Below are 26,850 nucleotides of genomic sequence, written 5' to 3'. Positions count from 1 at the left end.
TCCTGGTTGAACTCATGACATCTCGCAGGCCAGATTGAAGACGCCGACGGGCCGCACATTTTCGCGGGCCTTAGTTTTATTAAAACAAATACAAAAAACTCCAAAGGCATCAATCCCTGGCGTAAAGGCACGTCACTGGAATATAACTATCAACAATGTAACAATATGACCAACACGGGTATGTGTGATAATAAATAGAAGAGAACTGAAAAATACCAATCTTACCGATGCCAATACTACCCTTGTTATCATTATATTTGGACTCACCTGCACAGCCCTACTGTTAATTTCAGGCATAAACATCCCACTGGGTAGGGATATAATTAACATGTTAAGCACCATATACAACTACTACTACATAGGAACTGTGCACATTTAGGAAAATGAACAACTTCAACACGGTCCCTCTAAAACAGGGGTGTCAAACTCATTTTAGCTCAGGGGTCGCATGGAGGAAAATATGTGCACATGCGCGCCGGACTATTAAAATCATGGCATTAAAACTAAAAAATAAAGACAACTTCAGATTGTTGTCTTTGTCTTACTTTGGCCAAAAATAGAACAAACACATTCTGAAAATCCATCCATCCATTTGTTACCGCTTGTCCCTTTCGGAGTTGCGGGGGGTGCTGCAGTCTATCTCAGCTGCATTCGGGCGGAAGGTGGGGTACACCCTGGACAAGTCGCCACCTCATCCCAGGGCCAACACAGATAGACAGACAACATTCACACTCACATTCGCACACTAGGGACCATTTAGTGTTGCCAATCAACCTATCCCCAGGTGCATGTCTTTGGACATTCTGAAAATATTACAATAAAAATATAGAAAAAAATACCGGCAGTGGTAAAGTTTCGATCCGTGAAGGATAGAAAAAAAGTGAATGAATGTTTATAACTGAATACATTTACATATGCATAAAAATGTTTTCTTTTGTATTATTTTTTTTTAATGAATTAAGTATAGTTTATTACCTTTTTCCAAAACATAATATAGAATGTGAGATACAACAGGATAATGCATACATTTACCATTTATTTTCAAAAAAAAAGTGGGACCCCAAAAATTGACTGTGGGACCCCCATGTTTATGACTTTATGGGTCCCTGGAACCCCATTTTAAAAATTCCTAGCGCCAACACGGATGGAGTATTGGTGCGTGCAAAACAGCAGCAGGCGGCTGTGGCCTGCGGGCCGGTTCTAATACTAATTAAATATCATCCCGGGGGCCACAGGTAATTTATTCGGGGGCCGGACTTGGCCCGTGGACCTTGACTTTGACAACCCTGCTCTAAAATATAGTGACTCTAGGTATGGAAACTATCCATCCATCCATCCATTTTCTACCGCTTGTCCCTTTTGGGGTCGCAGGGGGTGCTGGAGCCTATCTCAGCTGCATTCGGGCGGAAGGCGGGGTACACCCTGGACAAGTCGCGACCTCATCGCAGGGCCAACACAGATAGACAGACAACATTCAAACTCACATTCACACACTAGGGCCAATTTAGTGTTGCCAATCAACTTATCCCCAGGTGCATGTCTTTGGAAGCAGGGGCGCCGCTAGGGATTTTGGGCCCCATGAAAAGAATCTTTACAGGGCCCCCGACACAGTGTCATTATTTTTTCTGTATTATAATTTCATCATCATTAGGGGCCTCTCTGGGCCTCCCTCCATCATGGACCCCTAGAATCCGTCTCCTTTACCCCCCCTTTTCGGCGCCCCTGTTTGGAAGTATCTGTACTTAATTTCAGGTTAAAATAGTGTATCCTTGAAATGTCCTATCAATTTAGTATTGTAGTCAAGTACTAATTCTTTGTAGTACTGACAAAGCAATATCAGCATAACTAATTCCAGTGTATCAACTTTGTATCGATTTGGTAGTACTACATTTTGCAGTATCGCCCACCCAATAGCAATGATCTATGTAACTATATTAGAGCAGTGAAATATAGGAACGACAAGATAATATGGGTTGTCAATTGTATTATACATTTGTGTACAATATAATGTAATAACGTGATCCGGTATAAATAGTAGGTGGTGTCTTTGTCGCCCCCTACTGTCCGTCCTGTTTCCTTATTATTTTCCACTCACTTTCTCACACTTCAAAATGGCGGCGTTGAGCAGCGCCGAGTCCCCACCGCCCGTCTTTAACGGAGACACCTCCGAGCGGCAGCCGGGCATGGAGCCGGCCCTGGGGGAGCTGGGCACTGCGCTGGACTCCTCTTGTCCGGTGGAGATCCCTGGAGGTCCGCAGGATGAGGAGGTAGGCGCTTAACCGGACAGCGGCGCGACGGGGAAAGGGGAGAGCGGACACACGGTGCTCCAAGCGGGGGGAATTGGATGGAGATGTTCCGGAAACACCGGCTCTTTCACGGATGGAGGCGGTACAGAGGCTCGGCGAAAACAAACCGACATCGGCTTGTGTTAAGCGGGGGCATGCGGTGGCTTGACGGGGGAGGTTTTATCCGGTGGGGTCGGTGTTTACTTGGGGCCTGCTTGACTCCTTTTCGGCTTGGCTCACTGCAGCTGCAGCCTGGTGCGCCACCACCGCACAACGCACGCCGCTGTTGACACAACAAAGACACGCAATTAACTGCGTCCCCCCAATCCTGGTGCATCTACACGCACCGAACCACCCAGTGTGTGCGTGTGTTTGTGTGTGCGTGCGTGCGCGTTTGTTTGTGCGCCTATGAGTGATGGTGATCTAGGGAAGTGGAAGCTAACTCAAGTCGTGCAGTGCAATGCAGCTGCACATGGTACTTTTATCTATGCACTGTACATACACCTCTACTGTACTGTGCATATGTACAGTATACACCAGTGCACACAGTATACACCACATACTATACAGTGCATACAGTATCACCACATACTGCACAGTACATACAGTATACACCACATACTGCACAGTGCATACAGTATACACCACATAATGCACAGTGCATACAGTATACACCACATACTGCACAGTGCATACAGTATACATACACCACATACTGCACAGTGCATACAGTATTCACCACATACTGCACAGTGCATACAGTATACACCACATACTACACAGTGCATACAGTATACACCACATACTGCACAGTGCATACAGTATACACCACATACTTCACAGTGCAAACATATACACCACATACTGCACAGTGCATACATATACACCGCACACTGCCCAGTGCATACATATACACCACACATTGCATATATTCCCGTTAATTCCCATGGAAAGTTTCCAACTTTTGAATATTCCCGGAATTTTGTAACCCTACTTCTAAGACAAAACAATCAGTCAAGTTGCGACCGATTGAATGCCCTGAGAAAAGGGCCTATATTTAGGGCTCAGCGCAGGGGTATTCAAGTAAAATTTAAATACGCCCAGTTAGAGACAATTTCCTGAAGTGAATGCCTGCTATAGTTTAAATTAGGTTATGATTATACGTGTTATTAATATGTAATCAACAACTGACAATCCAAACTGGTTTAAGCAATTGTGAATTCAGAAATATTTTGCCCAATGTATTGTTTTAATTTTTTTTTTTATAAAATAAAAACATATTTTCAAAATAAAATTGTAAAAATAAAGACTAACAAAATATAATAAACTATGAGGGAACATTTATTTGCAGCTGTGAATGAATGGGTCAGGATTCAGGTGATAGTTCATATTGGGCTCTGAGACTTCAAATTTCCTGTGCAGTCAGTTCAGTTTTAAGTGTGCAAGTTTGGTTAAAAATGGTGTGCTTTGTCTCATAGTGGCGTTTCACATTGTCACTTTTACAGTCCAAGTAAGCTCCTGCTCGCTTATGTTTTTTGTTAAGAGCAGTCTGACAGGATGTAACATGTGCAGCTATTATTATTACAGTCAAAAGTGTGATCTGTCTTGTAACTCTTGACAACTGTTGGTGACGGGTAGACAAAGTTGGGTGTTCTTAGAGTTCATGGTTGTTGTCCGTCCTTCATATTGAGCTGTCACAACGTATGTTGTCATCTTTGTAAGAAACCCTTGCACTGGTTTGGTGCTTTGGGAAGAATGAACCTAAGTATGTGCACTCTGGGTGAAAGTTCTGTCTACTTTTCTCCTAGTAGACAGCGGTCTGAATTTATAATATATTGTCTCTCTGTCCTCTATTTGTGTTGTTTATCCCTTTCTCTGTATGTCTCACTTGTATTTTTTACGACGTGTCTCTCTCTTTCTCCAAATATGGCACCTCTGGTGTGTCACTAGCTTCACTTCTCTGTTCTTTCGAGCATAGAATCACAGGAGATGACTTAACCCACATTCAATTTTGGTCCGTGGATTTGTTAATCTGATCAACCAGTACTATAAAGTCTAGGAATTAGGGTGCTCCCTATCACCACTTAAAATATGTAAGTACTTGACTTTAAATCCAAGTCCATATAGAATTGCAACTGCTTCTGGACAAGAACTTTGGTCTTCCTAGGGATGCTGTTGGTCGTAAGTTTAGAGCCAGGATGCACTGCTTCTGTCGGTCCAAATTTTTAGCATAGCATGTGGAATTTCTATACGTGTACGAGGCACGATTTGTAATCTAACATTAACTTTTTCAAACTTAAAGGTGATTTAGCTGCAGCAGCTCCAGTAACTCTTCCGCTACTGGCATGAGGCCTTGTGTCATTACGCCAGAAAGGCAGTTCCATTGTGTTAGATACAGCAATAACAATGTCACTATAACGTGGTTATAATGTAGTCATGCCATGTTAAATTGAGTTTAGTGGATTGTTTTGGTGGGATTTAGAAGAGTAAGAGATGGATTACCATTACCTGCATTTTTTTATGAATATAAGTATTTGGGGTTTTAGCACCAGCTGCTAGACTAGATCTGACCAAACTAAGTGCAAGACTAGATTTGACCAATCTAAGTCTATGAGCGCGGACTGATGAAGCCTACTGAGGTATTGGCATCAGCCGCTAGACTAGATCTGACCAATCTAAGTCAATAAGCATGAACTGATGAAGCCTACTCGGAAGAGAGGCTAAACTTCTTCTGCAACAAACCAAACAGTCCAGTTGCGATCGATGGAATGCCCAGGGATTACAATGACCCGAGTGAATGAGAACATTCATAGACCTTATCTGCATTGTTAGTGAAAACTTGAATTGCTATCTTGAATGCACAAAACAGAAAGGCGTCTGTTCATATTGGATTGTGGATGATGGGAATTTTTTTTTTAAAGTGCAGTTTTTATTTAATGTATCCATCATTCGTCACCGCAAATCTACCCTGCTGCTATGTCCAAAAGTATTGTCTTTCACAAATTAAAGGGGCTGTTTGGAACATTTACACAGATGCCCAATGTATTTTACACAGTTTATACCACGCTCTTCCGGCTTCTAGGAAATAATGACGTAACCACGTACGTACGTACGTACATAACACATGCACGTGCTATGTACGTACGTACGTACGTACATAACACATGCACGTGCTTTAGCTTTGGGTGTTGTTAGCTAATAACAGTGATTTGGTTAGCTGTCATTGAAAAGTTTTTTTTTTTTATCATAACAACATGACAGCAAATTATTCGTTGCTTCCCTTGGACTGCTTTTGTACTGTATGTATGCACGCGCTGCCTGCGCGTATGTGTTGATGAGATGGAGTGTGTGACCGCCCTAAACACCAATAATTTATTTCCGGGCCAGTAAAACATTTTACTACACAACATAGTAATTGTCAAAATAATGTTTTTACACAAATGTGTTTTGACCTAATAGTGTCTGTTTATTTACATAGTATCAGTGTAGAAATATTCAAAACCATTTCTCCATACATCATCAGCCTGATTTATATAAACTACCCTGAACTGTGAAAGGCGGTGGAAACATAAACCACACACTTCTACAGGAACCTATAGTTAACTTAGTTCCTGAACCTTTGGTGAAAAAAAGGGCCTAAAACGTATTTTACATTTTAATTTTGTATTTCACTGCGACCTTGCGGTTAGAGTGTCCGCCCTGAGATCGGTAGGTCGTGAGTTCAAACCCTGGCCGAGTCATACCAAAGACTATAAAAATGGGACCCATTACCTCCCTGCTTGACACTCCGCATCAAGGGTTGGAATTGGAGGTTCAATCACCAAAATGATTCCCTGGTGCGGTCAATGCTGCTGCTCACCTCCCAGGGGATGATCAAGGATGATGGGTCAAATACAGAGGATAATTTCACTACACCTAGTGTGTGTGTGACAATCATAGGTACTTTAACTTTAACTTTAAATCAGTAATGGTAACAGAAGCTAGCCAATGGAAAATGTAAATGTGAGCAAATTGCAAACAGCCCCTTTAAGTGTGTTTGAAATGACATTATGAGGAGGCCCCCCACGTTCCATTGTCTCACACTTTGAAAAAGCAAATATTCATAACCTGTATTTCAAGCCACTGACCAAGTTTTATGAAAGTTGCCGACGGCATGAGCAGCAGACAATACCAGGAAACATCCTTCTTTTCAACACCCCGTTGAGTAATAGTAATAGTTCATCATCCGGCCCTTATAAGGGTGAAACACTGTCCTGTGCAATCTCCTCAAATGGAAAGTCTTTATCAATGTCATTCTATTAGTGTGTGTTTGTGTGTGAGTGTGTGTATGCGACACAAACAGTCAGTTTTAGCAAGGCGGTATTTAAATGTAAAATAAGTATTAGGCCCTTTTTCCACCAAAATTTCAGGAACTTTAAGTTAACTATAGGTTCCTGTAGAAGTGTGTAGTTTATGTTTCCACCGCCTTTCACAGTTCAGGGTAGGTTATACAAATCAGGCTGATGACGTATGGAGAAATGGTTTAGTATACCGGTATTTCTACACTGATACTATGTAAATAAACAGACACTATTAGGTCAGAGTTCTTTTACTAAAGTGTACGTAAATTAAATAGAAAGCAATAATATACAAAACAATAGGATTTAAAAAATAAAGTGTACCTAAACCGTATGTGGGCTTTGTACCGAGGATGTCGTTGTGGCTTGTGCAGCCCTTTGAGACACTTGTGATTTAGGGCTATATAAATAAAGATTGATTGATTGATTGATAATTGTTCAGTCTTTTGTCCTCAGTGTCTAACAATTCGAAAGTTGTCCCCGAAGTAAATGATGAATTCATGAAGGTCAGGCGAATCCTTTAGGTCCATTTCAGCTGTAAATAACAATATATAAATAATAAATGTTTATCTCACTGCGGCAACACAAACACTTCAGATGTAGCATTAGCATGTTAGTATGAGCATTTGATTCACTCGGGTTGAGGCTAATAATTACACAAATGGAGTGTCATTGACTATTTTTACAGCATGTAATAAAGTAAATAGTGAATATTTGATGTAGGGCTGGGCGATATGGCCTTTTATTAACATCTCAATATTTTTAGGCCATGTCACGATACACAATATATATCTCGATATTTTGCTTTAACATTGAATTTACACTTGATGCATATAATCAAACCAGTATGATGATTCAATGTGTCTACATTAAAACATTCTTGTTCATTCTGCATTAATATATGCTCATTTTAAACATTCATGCAGAGAGGGAAATCACAACTAAGTCAATTTACCAAAACTGTATTTACTAAACAGTTATTAAGCAGTGGCACAAACCTTCATGTAATTTAAAAACAAAGTGCAAGATTGTCAGAGACATTTTAAAGCAAGCTATGAGTGCACTTTTGTGCATGATGTCACTAAGATGACATATCAAAACAACACTAAATTAAAGTGCACTTTTTGTACAGAACGCCACTACAATATTTTAAAACAAATAAAGTGCACTTTTGTGCATGATGTCACACAATTTATTTAAAAAACTGTAAAATAAAAATTAGCTGCATAATAGGAAATCAAATTGTGTATGTTCTCCGCTATGTGGTAGGTTACTGCGAACGTTATCTCCTGTTTTTGACTATATTTTTCATACGATGTTGATGTGGAAATGGAAGACGCCAGGCTAAATTGGGTCAGTGCTGGTTGCTTGGGCATTTTGTTGGTGTGGCACCGGCCGGATATGTTGACATGCAGAGTTTCAAGCACTCTTTATTCTCTAGCGGGTGACTTTTCAAATGATGGTGCAAATTAGTAGTGCCGCTACTTTTTGTAGAAACACTTTTGCCGCATACTTGACATATTGTGGTTGTCTGTTCAACATCTTCCCGCTTGAAGCCAAACCACCGCCAGACGATGGACCCCATGCTGTTTTTCTTGGGTATTAATTCTTCCTCCATTTGTTACCAGATTTGCATATTTCTGTCTCTTGTACTACCACTCACACCACTTTATTTGTGTTTGTATGGTGGTGTAGTTGCTACAGTGTGTCTCCAATCACTGGAGGTGCTTGTTGGAAACCAGCAGAGCACTTTTTTTAATTCAATTAATTTAACTAATTCTGAGTAGCTGTGGAAATCAAAACAGAGAAGATAACAAAGCTTGTACTAAAATGCAAAGTGCGTTGCAAATATTTCAATACCATTCCTGCAACACACAGATAAAAAGAGAATGGAGTGAATTTTGGCAGTCATACAACTAAGCATGTGACGTTGTTTCCATCCCATGAACTTCTGTACCTGGGATATTCTGTGGTTTCATTGAGTCGAAACGCTGGCTTGAAACTGGATGAGCCTGAATGATGTCCCATCATTCTCTAATGGATGCCGGTCAGTTGTGGATGATGTCATGGTGTTCTCATGAATGAATGTCAGATTTGATTACTAATCAATAATAGTCCCTCAAGGGAAACATAATGTGTTTCATTCACTTACCCTGAAACCAGAATGTTGGATGTTTCGCCTTCAGTTTGCAATAAAAAAAGTAAAAATTATGAAAGACTAAAGTGATCTAGTGCATATGCACTGTATTTTTTGGACTATAGAATGCACCAGTATATAAGCTGCACCCACTACATTTTAGAAGGAATTTTTTTTCTATGTATTAGCCGCACCGCAGAAATACAGTATACGTTGTAAAATTACATATTTACACATAAATATTTAAAAAATGGTTATTTACAATCCTTAATGGTTTCCAAACGGTGCCTGAGACACGGTAGTAAACCGGCTGATTAAACAAAACTGACTCAGTAACGCCACGTTGACGTTTTGTTAAATTTACAAAGGAATTTACGAAACTAAAACAATACAAAAAGATTGACATACTAACTTAATAGTCCTAACATAGACACTTGTCAACGTGTTAGCATATTAGCTAATGCCAACGACGCTAGCTTAATTACATTACAATAGCAAATATGCATAAAACACGACTATCAAACATGTGACTGTTTAAGTATGAATTGTTTTGGTAATATTGTAAAACTTACAAACATTGCTTGGAGTGATTAATGAAGAAATCATACGAGTGGGAACGCTGTGGACGACGAGTAGACGGAATGGCACTTATACTTCTGGTTCGAGGCATGAAACAGAAGGAAGTACTGTCGACTTTCAACCAGCAGTGAGTGAACCCGTCCAAAAGATGGTGCCTTTGCACAATTAATAACTCATCTTTTTAGTCTCTGTGTCTGTGTTACTACTATAATAGTTTGTTGTATACAAAACATTATGGCCGTTGGCAAAAAAAAAACATAGATTACTTATGTATAAGCTGCAGGGTTCCAAGCTTAGGAATTAAGTCCGGAAAAAATATACGTTTTTTACATTTCATCAGCAACATCCCAAAAGATGCAAGTAGCAGCATTCACAAGCTTTATACATCTCTGTGTGCGCTTTAAAATGTTGGTTGTGCTACTCAGCTGTTGGTTTGACATCCTGGGGCCCCGGGAAAAACTGTCTGTGTTAAGGTAACAGAAGGTTTGCCCCTTGGTCCGTGTATGGCTCTTTATATCTCACTGTCATAAGGGAGCACAGCCAGTAGGATCAGTTTGCACATTTAAATACCTTGGACAGCAATGTGTTGTTACAACTTTATATTGAGGTTTGACTTTTGGAATGGGGAAATACTTTAATGTGTCTTGTATTTATGTTAGCATTTAAGATAGCTAGTGATTAGCACACTAGCTTGCTTGTACAGAAAATGAGCAGTATCATATTGATGTATCGATATGTGGTTATCAATCACAGTCTTACGATAACTTTAATTTGAAACGGTTATACTAACTAACCGTCATGAGTTTTACCGCGGTTTGTCATTGATATTGGTATTCTTACAGTTAATACATGTGATTGATGTCGGCTGAACTCACTCATGGATAATCGGTATCAGAATTGGCAGCGTGAAACTCTGATTGGAACAACCTTAGTTTAAACCTTTTGCGTAGCCGACTGTAATTTTCTCGCCCCTCCACAGTTGCATTGCATAGACTTATCTACAGAAAGCAATAGAAAGACTCCAAATAACTCCACATTCACATCGACGTCCCATTAGGGTGAGTTTTTCCTTGCCCTTATGTGGGCTCTGTACCGAGGATGTCGTTGTGGTTTGTGCAGCCCTTTGAGACACTTGTGATTTAGGGCTATATAAATAAACATTGATTGATTGATGGTTAATTAAAATTAAATTTAAGACATTGTGTAATTAATGTGATCACAATATAGGAATTGTAAACGTAGGTTATCAAACAGTATATTGTATGGCTGCCCCTACTAATATATTATGTCATAATGGCTGGAGAAACACAGGGATCCTTCATTTGACTGATGTCTGCATCTTGGTGCCCCACTTCTGAGTAGGGTTGATGTTCGAAAAACGGTTCTCCCGATGCTTTGATAAGAAAAGAACTGATTCCATGGATTCAAATCCCTTTTTGAGAACCGGTTCACGTTATCGAAGCCACTATACCATATTTTCGTGACCATAGGGTGTACCGTATTAAAAGGGGCCGTGTCAGTTACGGGTGCTATTTCTGTATTTAATGCATAAATAAGGCGCAGCGTATTTTTGGGCACAGGCATGGTTAAACATACGCTAGCTTAAAACATATGCTAGCATGCATGGACGCTGTATTGAAAAGGCAGCAAGAGCAAAGCTGAGTTCGGTTGTACTTTATTGAAGTATTTATCAATGCACTCACATTATTTTTTGATCAATCATCATCCACAAATCCATCAAAGTCCTCATCTTCTGTGTCCGAAATGCACAGCTGGGCAAGTTCTCCATCAAACACGCCAGATTCCCTCTCGTCATTTTCAAAGGCAGTCTCGTTGCCGTGGGGCTCATCGGAAAAAGTAAAAGCCGACTTCTCTTGCCCCGTTGTGCGTATCGATTCACTACCGAGCTGGTCCCCTTCTTCTCCACAGTTTGCTTCACCGGGATGTCGAAAGTGAGCGGCACCTCGTCCATGTTGGTGATGTGTTTGTCGGCAAGTTTTTTATTTACAACGCACATAGCAGCACTATATACTCACTGGGGGCGTGCCTTTAGCGTCCTCTCTCACCTGAAACCTTCACCCTTTAACGTCCGCATGCCGTCCTCAGTCACGTCCGCCTTTCCTTCATATAAACAGCAGTCACATAACATCTATGGCTTTTGGAACTCAGTGCACACACAACAACCTATCTGGATTCGATAAGAGATTCGATAAGGAATCTGTTTGATAACAGGATTCGATAATGGCATCGACATTGATCATTTCTTAAAAAAACATCATCCCTACTTCTGAGTGCACACTATTGCCACCTAAAGATTGGAATGGAAAGCATTTTTCAGTTGAAGATTATATAATATAATTTCTGAAATTATAGACAGTCTCTCTATTCATCTGCAAAAGTACACACTTCTATGAGCATCAACTCAAATCATGTACAAACCCCGTTTCCATATGAGTTGGGAAATTGCGTTAGATGTAAATATAAACGGAATACAATGATTTGCAAATCATTTTCAACCCATATTCAGTTGAATATGCTACAAAGACAACATATTTGATGTTCAAACTGATAAACATTTTTGTTTGTGCAAATAATCATTAATTTTAGAATTTGATGCCAGCAACGTATGACAAAGAAGTTGGGAAAGGTGGCAATAAATACTGATAAAGTTGAGGAATGCTCATCAAACACTTACTTGGAACATCCCACAGGTGAACAGGCAAATTGGGAACAGGTGGGTGCCATGATTGGGTATAAAAGTAGATTCCATGAAATGCTCAGTCATTCACAAACAAGGATGAGGCGAGGGTCACCACTTTGTCATCAAATGCGTGAGCAAATTGTTGAACAGTTTAAGAAAAACCTTTCTCAACCAGCTATTGCAAGGAATTTAGGGATTTCACCATCTACGGTCCGTAATATCATCAAAGGGTTCAGAAAATCTGGAGAAATCACTGCACGTAAGCAGCTAAGCCCGTGACCTTTGATCCCTCAGGCTGTACTGCATCAACAAGCGACATCAGTGTGTAAAGGATATCACCACATGGGCTCAGGAACACTTCAGAAACCCCTTGTTGGTATCTACAGTTGATCGCTACATCTGTAAGTGCAAGTTAAAACTCTCCTATGCAAGGCGAAAACCGTTTATCAACAACACCCAGAAACGCCGTCGGCTTCGCTGGGCCTGAGCTCATCTAAGATGGACTGATATAAAGTGGAAAAGGGTTCTGTGGTCTGACGAGTCCACATTTCAAATTGTTTTTGGAAACTGTGGACGTCGTGTCCTCCGGACCAAAGAGGAAAAGAACCATCCAAATTGTTATAGGCGCAAAGTTGAAAAGCCAGCATCTGTGATGGTATGGGGATGTATTAGTGCCCAAGACATTGGTAACTTACACATCTGTGAAGGCGCCATTAATGCTGCAAGGTACATACAGCTTTTGGAGCAACATATGTTGCCATCCAAGCAACGTTACCATGGACGCCCCTGCTTATTTCAGCAAGACAATGCCAAGCCACGTGTTACATCATTGTGGCTTCATAGTAAAAGAGTGTGGGTACTAGACTGGCCTGCCTGTAGTCCAGACCTGTCTCCCATTGAAAATGTGTGGCGTATTATGAAGCCTAAACTACCACAACGGAGACCCCCGGACTGTTGAACAACTTAGGCTGTACATCAAGCAAGAATGGGAAAGAATTCCACCTGAGAAGCTTAAAAAATGTGTCTCCTCAGTTCCCAAACATTTACTGAGTGTTGTTAAAAGGAAAGGCCATGTAACATAGTGGTGAACATGCCCTTTCCCAACTACTTTGGCACGTGTTGCAGCCATGAAATTCTAAGTTAATTATGAATTGCAAAAAAAAACAACGTTTATGAGTTGAACATCAAATATCTTGTCTTTGTAGTGCATTCAATTGAATATGGGTTGAAAAGGATTTGCAAATCATTGTATTCCGTTTATATTTACAGCTAACACAATTTCCCAACTCATATGGAAACAGGGTTTGTATAGCTGAATTATTCCAATTACTGTCTTCTTTTTTCACAGATCTGGAATATCAAACAGATGATAAAGTTGACCCAAGAACACTTGGAGGCTCTTCTAAACAAGTTTGGAGGCGAGCACAATCCTCCCTCTATATATTTAGAGGTGAGATTTCGTTTCCTTTTGCTACATGTTCATTGATAGAGCCGAAAGATGTACTTTCTGTGTGTGTGTGTGTGTGTGTGTGTGTGTGTGTGTGTGTGTGTGTGTGTGTGTGTGTGTGTGTGTGTGTGTGTGTGTGTGTGTGTGTGTGTGTGTGTGTGTGTGTGTGTGTGTGTGTGTGTTCGCCGATCCCCTCGTAGGCCTATGAAGAATACACTAGTAAGCTGGACGCCCTGCAGCAGAGGGAGCAGCAGCTGCTAGAAGCCATGGGCAATGGCACAGACCTCTCCTGCTCTCCAACACCTGTGCCGCCGCTCCTGGAAGTCAAAATGGGAGGGTATATGGTGGCGGAGGGTGCTCAGGCGTTTCCCACGGCGCCGAACACGTTGGCAGTACTGCAAACCCCCACAGATGCCAGTCGGGCCAACCCTCGATCGCCACAGAAGCCCATCGTTCGGGTCTTCCTGCCTAATAAACAAAGAACAGTGGTATGTGTTACCTTCTCATACACACAACATGTTTTATACCAGGGGTGTTCGAAGTGCAGCCTGTGGTCATTTGTGTATTGTGATTGACCAACATCGGCGGCAAGAACATGCCGTGACCGTCCTTGACTTTTTACTTGTTAATGAACGAGGGACGTAACAGTGTTAATTTGCACTAAAATTCCAGACGGTTAGTAACACAGTCTAATTTCTTAATTACCTAAAAACCGTAATTTATTAATGCATTTTAGGCAACGCGAAGTCAGGCGCATGCGCACTAGTGTCATTTGGCTTGATAATCACGGCAGACTAATGACACAGACTTTGCTCTGGATTTCACTGTATTGTCTATAATAAAGTGAAACTTTTCCTTTTTAAGAGTAAATTTTGTCTTGGAGCATTTGATCAGAGTGAGACATTTGGGGAATAAGGGTATCTAGGTGACCCTCTTTCCCTTTCATGAGATCCAGTATAGAGTGTTCATCTATCCATTTTCTGTACCGCTTGTCATCATTAGGGACACCGGTGAGCTGGAGCCTACCTAGGCTGGATTTGGTTTTCTGAGGACCACTAAATGAAACTTACTTATCACAATTTGAGAATAAATGGAGTAAATTGTCTGTAATATGAAATACACTCTACTAATTTGAAACTAGAAACTTGGTCACTCTCACCGTCAGTTACATTTGTAATTATGTTTGAATAGACAGTATGTAAGAAAATAGTCTTCCATGCTGTGTTCAGGTACCGGCCCGGTGTGGGATGACCGTGCGAGACTCGCTAAAGAAAGCTCTAATGATGCGAGGACTCATCCCAGAATGCTGTGGGGTCTACAGGATACAGGACGGGTAAGTAAATATATAACTGAGAAATGTATTTTACCTGCAAAAAAAGATCAAAAAGTAAAGATTAGAGCCATACAAATGATTGGCAGTACAGTTCTTGTAACAGTAATATAGGCTGTTGCCTTGGAGACACATGCTTGTGTTACAGACCTCGCACTGAGTAGCCTGGTCCCAGTGTTCGATATGGTGTGTGTGATATGTTTGAGTTGGTCCTGCTTATATCAACAACCTCAAGTCTTGGGCTCTTATTGCTGAAAAGTGCCTGCTTACTTTGACCGCTTTTGTCAAAATAAAGACCTATAGGGGTCATTTCTAGGGTTGTTTACGATAAACCCTAGAAATGACCAGATATCCGGTTCGAGAAGTGGCCGGTTCGGCTACGGCGGTTACAGCCCCCTCAATCAAGATTCAGCTATGAATTTTTAGGTTAATCGAGTGTAGACACACTAGCCGGTTATCGCGCCGAATTAAAAATTAGTTGACAGTTTTTGTCTTTAAAACAACACGAGCCAGGGTTGTCCGTGAAAAGAGTCACGCGCTTGTTACGTTATTTACGTACCGGTAACTGGAGACAAGAATAGACGTTTATACGCGGAACGGGTGTTGCGCGGAACTAGCAATTAGTAGATGGTTTATCTTTCAAACAACGGCCGGCCGGCAAGATACATAACATCAATAGACTGGCTGCAGCTTCCAAACCCTGCTACGAACAGCAGAAGATCGTGAGTGCTGGAGATCCCTGACTGCCCAAGCGTCCACCATGACACCCCTACGGCCTCCTAGACCATGGGATGAGTGAGTGAGTGAAATATCAGTAAGGAATATCAATATTGTTATTGATAAAATTCTAATTGTAACATCCCTTTTCAAGACAAACAATATAGCTCCCTTAGGTAAAAGTGTACAATATCATATTAAAACAAAACAGAAAATGTACAAATGGAGGAAAACACACTATCAATAACCTGTGTGTTCAAAAGTACTTTATCGCCCATTTTCATTATGTCTCTGGCCAAAGTCACAAATAAAGGTACAAGCAATGGCTATTTCCGATGTTGCTTATGTCAACAACCGCTTATGTCGATGTCAGCCAGACAGCCAATTATTCTAAGGGTATTGACATAAGCAGGTTCCGCTCTCATGGTGTGAAATTTTTTTTTAGTATCAGTATTTTAAGTCCAATATGTTTGATGGTTTGATGTTTTTTTTTTTAAATTAAGTTCATAACGTATATTTCTGCATTTTTCTAATATTTCAGATTAACTCGTCCCTTTTGTTTACAGTAGGTGGTATGAACAGCAGACACGGGTTTGCAGACTTTCTTTTTCTCATGTTTCATAACTCTTTCTACCGATATCAGGGAGAAGAAACCTATTGGTTGGGATACAGACATCTCCTGGCTGACAGGGGAGGAGTTGCATGTTGAAGTGTTGGAGAATGTGCCTCTCACCACGCACAACTTTGTGAGTACCACTCATTCAAAATGAAGTATGAGATTTATAGCGTTAGACTAGAATATATTCATTGTTAGTTTTTTTTATGACATAGCAGCAAAATATGAGTTGTTTGAATATCAGTCTGTCAGGCAAATGAAACTGTCTAATCTTACGACATGTTGTAACCAAGTTCCTTTGCACAGGATAAAATATGAATGTTATGTGGAGGACGTTTTTGTTGTCTACAACTTTTTGGTCTGGCTTGGTCTTTGCCGTTTTCCTTTTTTAATTTTGTTTTAAACTCCATTCATCACGCCCTGCGATGAGGTGGCGACTTGTCCAGGGTGTACCCCGCCTTCCGCCCGATTGTAGCTGAGATAGGCTCCAGCGCCCCCCCGCGACCCCAAAGGGAATAAGCGGTAGAAAATGGATGGATGGACTCCATTCATCACTCCATTAACATCAGACAATAATGGCTCTGTGTTAAGTTATTTTCACCGGACAGTACATTTAAACTAATATGAGATTTATACTGACTGCTTTAAGTTATATACTAGTCTACAGTATTGTCCCTTGAGAGTAAACAATAAATGCTTGCTGAGTTGAAAGCGTTGGGAGCGAGTTTGTGAGTTACTGCATATGGGAATATAATGTCATTAAATTAAGGCCTCCTATGAGACGTCTCCGCCAAGCTGTATGTGAGTCAATGAACGCAACATTTTTTTTACATTTACATGCATTAAAGTAAAAGTATTTTCATTGAAAAATTGCAAAAAGCAACTCTGCCAAGTTTCACGGGGACTTATACAACCATATTCACACAAATCTGTCACATATGCTGTTCAGTCCCTTTGCTGGTGCTCATGAAGTAAACTTTTTATTTCACTTTTTCCCACGTGTCTGACAGGTGAGGAAGACCTTCTTCACCCTGGCCTTCTGTGACTTCTGCAGAAAGCTGCTTTTCCAGGGGTTCCGCTGTCAGACGTGTGGCTACAAGTTCCACCAACGCTGCAGTACTGAGGTTCCCCTCATGTGTGTTAACTACGACCAGCTAGAGTAAGTCTAGATATAGATAGATTTTGCATGCTCTGGTACCTGTAGAGCTGGCTTGTTTTTGGTATTCCAACTGTATTACAATCACATTTGGCGTATGCAAAGTGGTGCCTCAACTTAAGAGTGTTTTGAGATAAGAGCTGTTTCTTGGCTAATTGTTATGCTTTAAGTTGCAAGCAAACATTTTTGTAACAAACACCCCCGCCTTTAGTTGCCGTTGCGAACACCACAGTGAACCCTGTAAGATCCACTCGAAACGTGGTCTTACTTGCTAGCATTAGCTTTCAGGTAGAAAGTCGACAAAACATTGTTTTCCAACTATTGAAAGAAAGAAAGTGAGTGTGAAAAAGTGAATGATATTCATTGAATTAAAGAATGAAATCCTCAAAAACATACAGACACCGTAGAAGTCTACTCTCCTCTGTACATTATGACATTACTTCATACAATTAATTAGCTAGTTGTTAGAAGTACATTCTATTGTATTGTTTTTATACAATATTTATTGTCTAAAAGTTAGGTTTTCTTTTTTAAAGGCATGTTAAAGTGTAATTTTTTTTGGGGGGGGGGGGAAGAACCAGTTAAACTGTTTTTAATGCATTTTAACGGGAGACGTTGATTCGAGATGCAAGTGTTTTGAGTTAAGAACTCCATCACAGAACCAAAATAAGCTTGTAAATTGAGGTACTACTACTGTACTTGAGATGTCAACACGATAACTTTCCTTATTTTTGAGGAAGGTGTTGACTTTGCCAAACACATTCAATGTCATTCAGTGTTTCAGCACACATGCACAGCACAGCTGACTCTAATGCAATTGCGCCTATAAAGTTCCATTTAGCGTAGCCAACTGAATTGCAATTGCTTCTCCACACATAAATTTCATCGTTCATAATGGAAAGCAATTGCAAACTCCAAATTAGTCCACAAAGCCAAAATCAAGACTCGTCATTAAATGAATGCAGTCGCTCCTCCAAGCTTGCAATACAGAGAGCAGATGAAATATTGTAAACATATCACAAAGAGACACATTTTATGTACATTAGGTAAGTATATTAAGGCAATTAAGTTTGTTTAATAAAATAATAATGCATATACCAAATGTATATGCCAAAAACAGAAAATAAAATAAAATAAATAGTTTTAAATCAACTTGATTTTCTTGGTCTAATATAATGGTAGAGAAAACACTGGTAACAGAGTTTTATTTAAAATGACTTGTTTTTAATACTGGTTTATAATGTAATATTTTTGCATCTGTTTTCTTTGTAGAAACTACATAGCATTAAACTGTTAACTGGCACTGTTCAAAAATATTGTTTAGTTTTACAATCACATGGTTGACCTTTTTTTTGTCTTTGGCTTATCGTTGTGCAGCTTGCTGTTAGTATCGAAGTTCTTCGAGCATCATCCTTTCACCCAGGAGGATGTCTCTTCAGAGGGAACCACCCCCGTGTCCGAAGTGTATCCATCACTCCCCCCATCCGATTCCACTGGGTGAGCTTCGCACCTTTTATTGATCAGCAGAAAGTTAAATACTGTATTAAAAGGGCTTTTTGATTCCCGTTGTTGTAAATGATTGTGTGTTGTGTTCTTCACCATTAGAACTGCCAATGTACTGTCGAATGAAAATCAGCTGGGCATTTTGTTTTTTTATTTACAGTTACTGTACTTACTAACAAACCTCATCTTCTCTCCAGGTCTATGTGCCATACCACTCTGTCTCCGTCCAAGTCCATACCTATCCCGCCTAACTTCCGGGCCAGCGAGGAGGATCACCGCAACCAGTTTGGTCAGCGGGACCGCTCATCGTCGGCCCCCAACGTCCATATCAACACCATTGAGCCTGTCAACATTGACGTGAGTGCTCAACTCTAAAATATTTACAAAACTTACTTTTGTCCAAAGTTAAATTTCCCAAACTTCCAAAATAGCAAGAGTCCAAAATAATTCACTTAATCTGAATTAGTGTCATTTGATGTAATTTTGCTCTCTTCCCCCTTCTTGATTACCTCTCGAGAAACTCTGAAGAAACATTTATCCTTTTCGTGATTTGCATGTTTTTTACAGCTGAAAACAACACAAGCGTAGGGCTTTTTTTTTTCTCCAAAAAAGGCTAAATGGAGTCTAGTACAGATTGAGAACAGACGCTGGCTTGACCACAACGCAAATTAAGTTTGTCGGACGTGATGTCATGTTAACAATTCAACAAGTCCAAAAAGGAGTTATGAAGAAGCATAGCTTATTTGATCCTACTCCTGTCCCATGAAAGTGGCTGATATTATTAGCACGGCTCTTAAACAGTTCTTCTTTGTTATACTTAGTGACTACCATATGCTTATAATATCTCTTAAAGTGACCCAAGTTTGTTTGTTCCTTACCAGCAGTGTTGGGACTAACGCGTTACAAAGTAACGCGTTACTGTAACGCCGTTAGTTTCGGCGGTAACTAGTAATCTAACGCGTTATTTTTTTATATTCAATAACTCAGTTACCGTTACTACATGATGCGTTACTGCGTTATTTTACGTTACTTTTTATGTAGTATCGGCTAGAAACTGAGGATCTGAGTGTGTTTTATTCCAGCGAAGCAGAGACGTGCTTCTGATTCTTCCTCTGCGCTCTCTGTGTGTGCGTGTGACTGTGTGTCTGAGTGTGGGAAGGGGAGGGGAGGGGAGGGGAGGGGGGTGCGCAATACAACCGTTGGCCAACAAAAAAGTAACCACAGAACACTATACGCCTATACGGTATAGTGTTCTGTGGTTACTTTTTGGTTGGCCAAGCGGACGTGACGACAGGCTGTCCCCACTCAGATCCGCACAGACCGGGAGGGGGCGTGCCTTAAGTCCGGCTGGAAATCGGCAGAAATTTGGAGAATGGTTGTCCCAGGGAGAGGCAGTGAAATTCGGGAGGGTTGGCAAGTATGAGATATTCTCACTTCTTTTCTTTTGTCGAGCACAAAGAAAAGAACATTTTAGTTAAATGTAAGTTGTCTTGGATCAAAGATCCCGTCTACTGCCCAAAACAACAATTCAAATCTGCCTGGTTAGGCTCTGTGTATGTCACATGTGCCTTCCTTAGGTGAAGCCAGCTTTACAGCTATGTTGTTGATTGATTGATTGATTGATTGAAACTTTTATTAGTAGATTGCACAGTACAGTACATATTCCGTACAATTGACCACTAAATGGTAACACCCAAATAAGTTTTTTAACTTGTTTAAGTCGGGGTCCAGATACAGATATATACTATCAAATATATACTAACATCATAATACAGTCATCACACAAGATAATCATCAGGGTATATACATTGAATTATTTACATTATTTACAATCCGGGGTGTGGGATATGGAGGGGGGGGGGTTAGGTTTGGTTGGTATCAACACTTCAGTCATCAATTGCATCATCAGAGAAATGGACATTGAAACAGTGTAGGACTGACTTGGTAGGATATGTACAGCAAGTAGTGGACACAGAGAGAGAGATCAGAAAGTATAAGAAAAAGTGTCTACATTTGATTATTTACAATCCGAAGAGGTATTATGTGGAAGGGAGGGTGTTAGTTTAGGGTTGTAGTTGCCTGGAGATGTTCTTTTAGTGCGGTTTTGAAGGAGGATAGAGATGCCCTTTCTTTTACACCTGTTGGGAGTGCATTCCATATTGAAGTGGCATAGAAAGAGAATGAGTTAAGACCTTTATTAGTTCGGAATCTGGGTTTAACGTGGTTAGTGTTAGTGTTAGTGTTAGTGTTATTATGCTGTTTGTTACTTATGTATGTTATGTTGCAGCTATTTAAAATAGTTTTGTCAATTTGTTCTGGCCTGAAATAAATTGGCCCTTTGAAACATATCTTTGTCTTTGTGTGTTGTATGTAGAGCACATTGCTTAGCAGAGTTCAGTGATGCAAATGTATGTCAAGTTGATCAACAGATTGTATTATTCTCCAGTGCAATAACAGTACTAAAATGAAGGCTAAAAGGGCATTAATGGGAGCTTTAAAAAAAAAAAGTAGAAGAAGTAACTAAATAGTTACTTTTCACAGTAACGCATTACTTTTTGGTGTAAGTAACTGAGTTAGTAACTGAGTTACTTTTGAAATAAAGTAACTAGTAACTGTAACTAGTTACTGTTTTTCAGTAACTAACCCAACACTGCTTACCAGTAATTGGAAGTTAAATAACTTTGTTATTCTAAATAAACAAACAAAAAATTAAATAGACTAATTTATGTAATCAAAAATTTTACTTACCGGTAAGTAAAAACTGAATGTCAAAGTGCATTTTTTTCCCAGCTGGGAAAAACTAGGTCGGATGTTGTCTTTTTGTCTATTGCCATCCCGTGATCACGGCATTCTCGCTCGTGTACCGTTTTGATTAACTAATATTGCCCATCCAATTTCAAGCTGAAATATTACCGTATTTTTCGGAGTATACGTCGCTCCGGAGTATAAGTCGCACCGGCCGAAAATGCATAATAAAGAAGGGTTCTGAGAGCAATGCACAGAGTAAGACGTCGATTTGATGTTGATTAATTGTGCAGCCGGAGCACTCACAATGAATAAATGGAACAATTTACTGTATTGATGTTAGCCAATCTCACTTATGAATAATCGTATCGGATTCGACAGCATACATTTTTATTACTTCCTTTAGGTTTTCCGCTGAGCAGAATGCAGTCGTTTTATCTGCAAATAATTTTAACTTGAGGTCTTTTGTGGGTTTACTGATTTCATTCATACAGTATATGGATTCAATAGTTTTGGTCCCAGAACTGACCCCTGGGGTACACCACAAGTTACAGCCAAACGCTCTGATGTGTAATCTTTTAGGACAGGGATCGGCAACCCACAATATTGAAAGAGCCATATTGGACCAAAAATACAAAAACAAATCTGTCTGGAGCCGCAAAAAATTAAACGCCTCGTATAAGTGTTATAATGAAGGAAACGCATGATGTGTCTATATTAGCTATAATAGTCTACTATCGAAATGACTGTGTCGCAGGCTAACTCAAACCTTTTTCGACAAAATTGTTGAAATGTAATATTTATTCTACACATTTTTACAACATTGGAAAACATTAGTAAAACGGAAGCTTCTCAGAGGGTGTGATAACCCCTGGAAATTGCTGGCTTTGAATGTCCAATTTAAAGGAAACGGCAGGCTGTCTTCGTTTAATGGATTTATTTATTGCAATCTTTGGCAAGTTGGGTAACATTTGCTGTGGTCTGGAGCAACATGGCAAGCAACTATCAGAAATGCACCCAATATTACATACAGATTATGTGTCATGAGACATGCAAATATATATTAAATACAAATAGGACATAAGTAAAGGAAAACGATGGAATATGTACATACAGCTATTCCAAATAGCATGTTAGCATTGATTACCTTGCAGTCATGCACTGACCAAATTTGCCTGATTGGCACTCCACACAAGTCAATAACATCAACAAAGCTCACTTTTGTGCATTCATGCACAGCATATAAACGGTGGTGGACAAAATTAGATAAAGATGGAGTGGCATAAAACACGTCTTTCTGTGGCAGCGTCGGAGAAACTTATACTTTTAAACAAACTGTTGCGTCACAGTCCACACAACTACGGTAAGTTCAAGGACCGCCGACATTAGTAGGACAATACAGCGCTCGCCAAATACCGTACTCTCATCAGTGAAGCATAAACACAAACATATTAAACATTTGGCTTTTCAAAAATTAGGAAGGTTTGTGTAATGTCTGTCCTCCTACAGAAACCATATTAAAACGAGATATAGTTTCCCCCCCATCTTTTTCCATTTTCATACATTTTTGAAAAAGCTCCAGGGAGCCACTATGGCGGCGCTAAGAAGCCGCAGGTTGCTCACCACCGTCCTAGGCTTAAGCATTGCTTACTATTGCTACTATGAAGTCGTTTTTCACCCATTTCAAAACCAAACTTCTTATGCCGTATCATTCTAACTTGTTGATTAGGATATTGTGATTGATTGTTTCAAATGGTTTTGATAGCTCTATAAACCGCAGCAGCACATTTTTAATGATCAACTGTGTTAGTGATTCCTTCAGGTATTTCAATTAAGGTTGAGATATTTTTTCTTTATCCACACTGGCTAGCTGACAGTACTTAATACTTGTTTATAAATTTGTCGAATCTGTTGTTAAATATTTTTTCCACAATTTGGTCTATAGTTGCTGAATTTATGTTTATCTCCTGTCTTGAAAACCAGTATTATTTGGGCATTTTTTATTTTATCTGGGAATTTTCCCGTTTGAAATGATAAGTTACTGATATTTCTCTGATGGCCTTTTTTAAGTTTTCATATTAATTCCTTTATTATCAGTGGATGTTTTAGATATACTTGAGTTTACTATATCTGTTACCCTCTACACTGTCACATTGGTTAGGAAACTTGAGTTGGGATTTGTATTTTTTCGAAAGTGTTGTTTCTTGGGATTTTTTCTTACAGATTTGGTCCAATATTTACAAAATAGTTGTAAATCAGCTAAACAGACTCAATAACTCCACGGTGACGTCTTGGAGATTTTACTAAGGAATTTGTGAAACTAAAACAATAGAAAAATAATGTCGTAAGTTAATAATGCTAACACAGACACTCGTAAACGTGCCTGCTAACGACGCTAGCGTCATTACATTACGAAAGCCATAAAACAATGCATGAAAACACTCCTTCATACATCACACTTGAGACGGTTTAGTAAGTATAAATTATTTTAGTTATACGGTAAAACTTTTTTTTAAAGTTTTTATTATAACCACAAGCGAGCAAAAATCCACAAATTAGCTGCTCCATCTTAAAAGGCTGCAGGGTTCAAAGTGTAGGAAAAAAGTAGCAGCTTATAGGCCGGATTTTACGGTAGAGACTCCTTTCTGTTTAGTCCTTCTGACAGATGGCGGATGTCGTTTTAGTGGTAAGTAATGTTTTTTCTGCCTTTTTATCAGTGTATTTGTGTCTTCAATGTGACACGGCATTGCAGTATGTCTTGATAGTAATGTGTCTTGTGTATGGCTGAGGCTCGCAGGCCGGTTGGTCGTCAGGACGTCGCAACTGAGGGCTCCACACTGGCAACCCACTGTGGAAAAAGTAGATTTTCAGTCTGCTTATTACTGTCAGTGAAATGTGAACTTACTGGCACAGCCCCAAAGACTGGGCCTGCCGACGTAAAGTTAGATTTTTTTTTCTGTTGTACTCTGTTGTTAAACCTTGCAGGCCTGCATTGCGTTTGTTGTCCTCTAGCAGCCTGGTCGTACATCTCCAGTCAAAATAAAGACGTGTCATTTATTTAATGCGCATTGTCTTCCTTTTTTCAGGACCTGATTCGAGATCAGGGCTTGGCAAGGTCTGATGGAGGTAAGGAATCATTTTGGAAGAATCCAAGCACATTCTGAGCTTTTTCTCACCATCCCGCGTCTGTGTGCACTCTGGTCTTTCCTATTATGTGCGTGTGTATGTATGTATGTATGTATGTGTGTGTGCGTGTGTGTTGTGACCCGAGAAGCTAAACTGTTATTCCTACAACACGGCCACTGATTGAGAGCTGCTGTGAGGACACAAAGTTGACTATTAATTGTTAACAGACGTCACCTCTCGTTTTACTTTAAATTGAGTCATACTTAAGCTCCTCATGATAAAGTTAATGTTTTAGTTCAATCCAAGGCTTTGATTTCAAAATGACTCATTGATATGATATTTTGATATTTGATATATTTTTTTATTTCAAATATGCTAAAAAACAAGAGCAAGCCTGATCCAATACAGTGCTATAGCTATACATATTCTTTATGCAACATACAATTGTATATTGTAGTTGTATTGATCAACACTAATACCTAAATATGCTTTGGACTGATGCATTGTTTCTATTCATTCCAACAAATTCAAATGATTTATAAAGCGATAGCTGGTTAGCCGGCTAACACTCTGTGATGTGGTATGTTTTGGAGAGTGCTCCATCCAAAAGCTGTAGCTGTGGGTGAGAGGGGCAGGGTGAGTAGCAGTGATGGTCTGTCTGTCTCTCTTTGCCCTGCAGCCCCCCCGACCCACCCTGCCCGCTGCTTGAGGAAGCATCGAACACGGACCTCAAGCCCCCTTCTATACTCCTATCCCAATGACATAGTGTTTGATTTTGAGCCTGAGCCTGTGTTCCGAGGTAGTTAGGCCCTCTGTGTGTGCTTGTCTCTCACTCTCAACCCCCTCACACATAAACACCAACCTTTTAGCCCTGTGTCTCATCCACTGTGTCCCCACCCATCACAATTCCCTCATGTTCTTTGACGACACCTGCAAGTTACACCATTATGCTGATTTGGCTCTATTCACTTTTCATTATGCACATGGTGATTTTTATCATTTAATCATTCAGAGTACAGATGGTTGCCAAGTTTAGGTCATCCATAGTCCATGGATGGCTTTGATTTTGAACTATATAAACACAACTAAATGTTGGATAACCCTCTGGGGACAAAGGCTGTCTTTTTTTGGTAAAACATTTTTTGTGATTTTTTTTTGTGACTTTTTTTCTCATGTTAAATGCAAAACTGTTTGTGTAATTCTTTCACAGGTGTACAGAACACTGGCAGTTATTCAATAATAACCCAAAGCCAAACAGGAAATTTAAGTCCTTCATTTTTCAAAGGGCATACACATTTTTTTTGTATTTTGTATTTGTTTTTCCCTTTTTTCCTTCAGCCCTAAACAAAAATACCAAACAGGAAAGTTGTTTTTATAATTTCATTTATAGTTTATACATATATATATATATATATATATATATATATATATATATATATATATATATATATATATATATATATATATATATATATATATATATATATATATATATATTATACATTTCATTTATAGTTTATTTATATATAAGTGTATGTTACAGTTTATAATATAAAGTTGCATATCATTAGTTATGTGACATTATCCAAGCTCAAAAGGCATTTAAGTGTATAAATATAAAAAATTATGTTTTATATACCGGTATTATATTTTTAGTTTTGGACGGAAGTTTATTGAGAAATGTAATCCAAAATCTATTCACGCCCTGAAAAGGCACCTTTATGTCCTGTTTGTCTTTGAAGGTAATTAAAATCAAATTTCCCCTGAGGGTTAAAATCCCCGGCAGTCAAGTATAAAAACTGTTATTAGTGGATTGTATTTTAAATATAATTTTTCTTGCATTCTGTGCAATTTAGTGTTAGAAAAATATTATCTTTAAAACGTGATGCATTGTTTGCATTTATATGGTATGCTTACCATGTACAAACAGCAGTGTGTGTGTGTGTGTGTGTGTGTGTGTGTGTGTGTGTGTGTGTGTGTGTGTGTGTGTGTGTGTGTGTGTGTGTGTGTGTGTGTGTGTGTGTGTGTGTGTGTGTGTGTGTGTGTGTGTGTGTGTGTGTGTGCGTGCTAAAAATTACTATTATATATTACATCTGATATTAGGGTTTTTATACATTATAAACTACAACAGTAAAGTATGTACAGTATGCGTGTATTTTGGTGGTTTGTGT

The 26,850-nt window shown here is 39.5% G+C and overlaps 1 protein-coding gene across 2 annotated transcripts in view; it reads left to right on the top strand.

Moving 5' to 3' along the window:
* Positions 1-2,077: 2,077 nt before the first annotated feature.
* Positions 2,078-26,850, top strand: part of braf (B-Raf proto-oncogene, serine/threonine kinase) — a 40,051-nt gene continuing 15,278 nt past the window's right edge. Inside the window, exons 1-10 of one of the 2 annotated variants that reach the window (XM_061960695.1) lie at positions 2,078-2,267; positions 13,388-13,489; positions 13,687-13,974; positions 14,716-14,819; positions 16,177-16,279; positions 17,160-17,308; positions 18,683-18,802; positions 19,006-19,165; positions 24,640-24,679; positions 25,359-25,478. In XM_061960695.1, coding sequence (XP_061816679.1) covers positions 2,112-2,267; positions 13,388-13,489; positions 13,687-13,974; positions 14,716-14,819; positions 16,177-16,279; positions 17,160-17,308; positions 18,683-18,802; positions 19,006-19,165; positions 24,640-24,679; positions 25,359-25,478 — 1,342 coding nt within the window. In that variant the 5' untranslated portion in view covers positions 2,078-2,111. The remainder of the gene's footprint in view (positions 2,268-13,387; positions 13,490-13,686; positions 13,975-14,715; positions 14,820-16,176; positions 16,280-17,159; positions 17,309-18,682; positions 18,803-19,005; positions 19,166-24,639; positions 24,680-25,358; positions 25,479-26,850) is intronic. The other variant, XM_061960696.1, reaches the window with a different exon arrangement.

This window comes from Nerophis lumbriciformis, linkage group LG05, assembly GCF_033978685.3.
Source record: "Nerophis lumbriciformis linkage group LG05, RoL_Nlum_v2.1, whole genome shotgun sequence".
Taxonomy (NCBI): domain Eukaryota; kingdom Metazoa; phylum Chordata; class Actinopteri; order Syngnathiformes; family Syngnathidae; genus Nerophis; species Nerophis lumbriciformis.
This window is presented reverse-complemented; position numbering and strand designations above follow the sequence as displayed.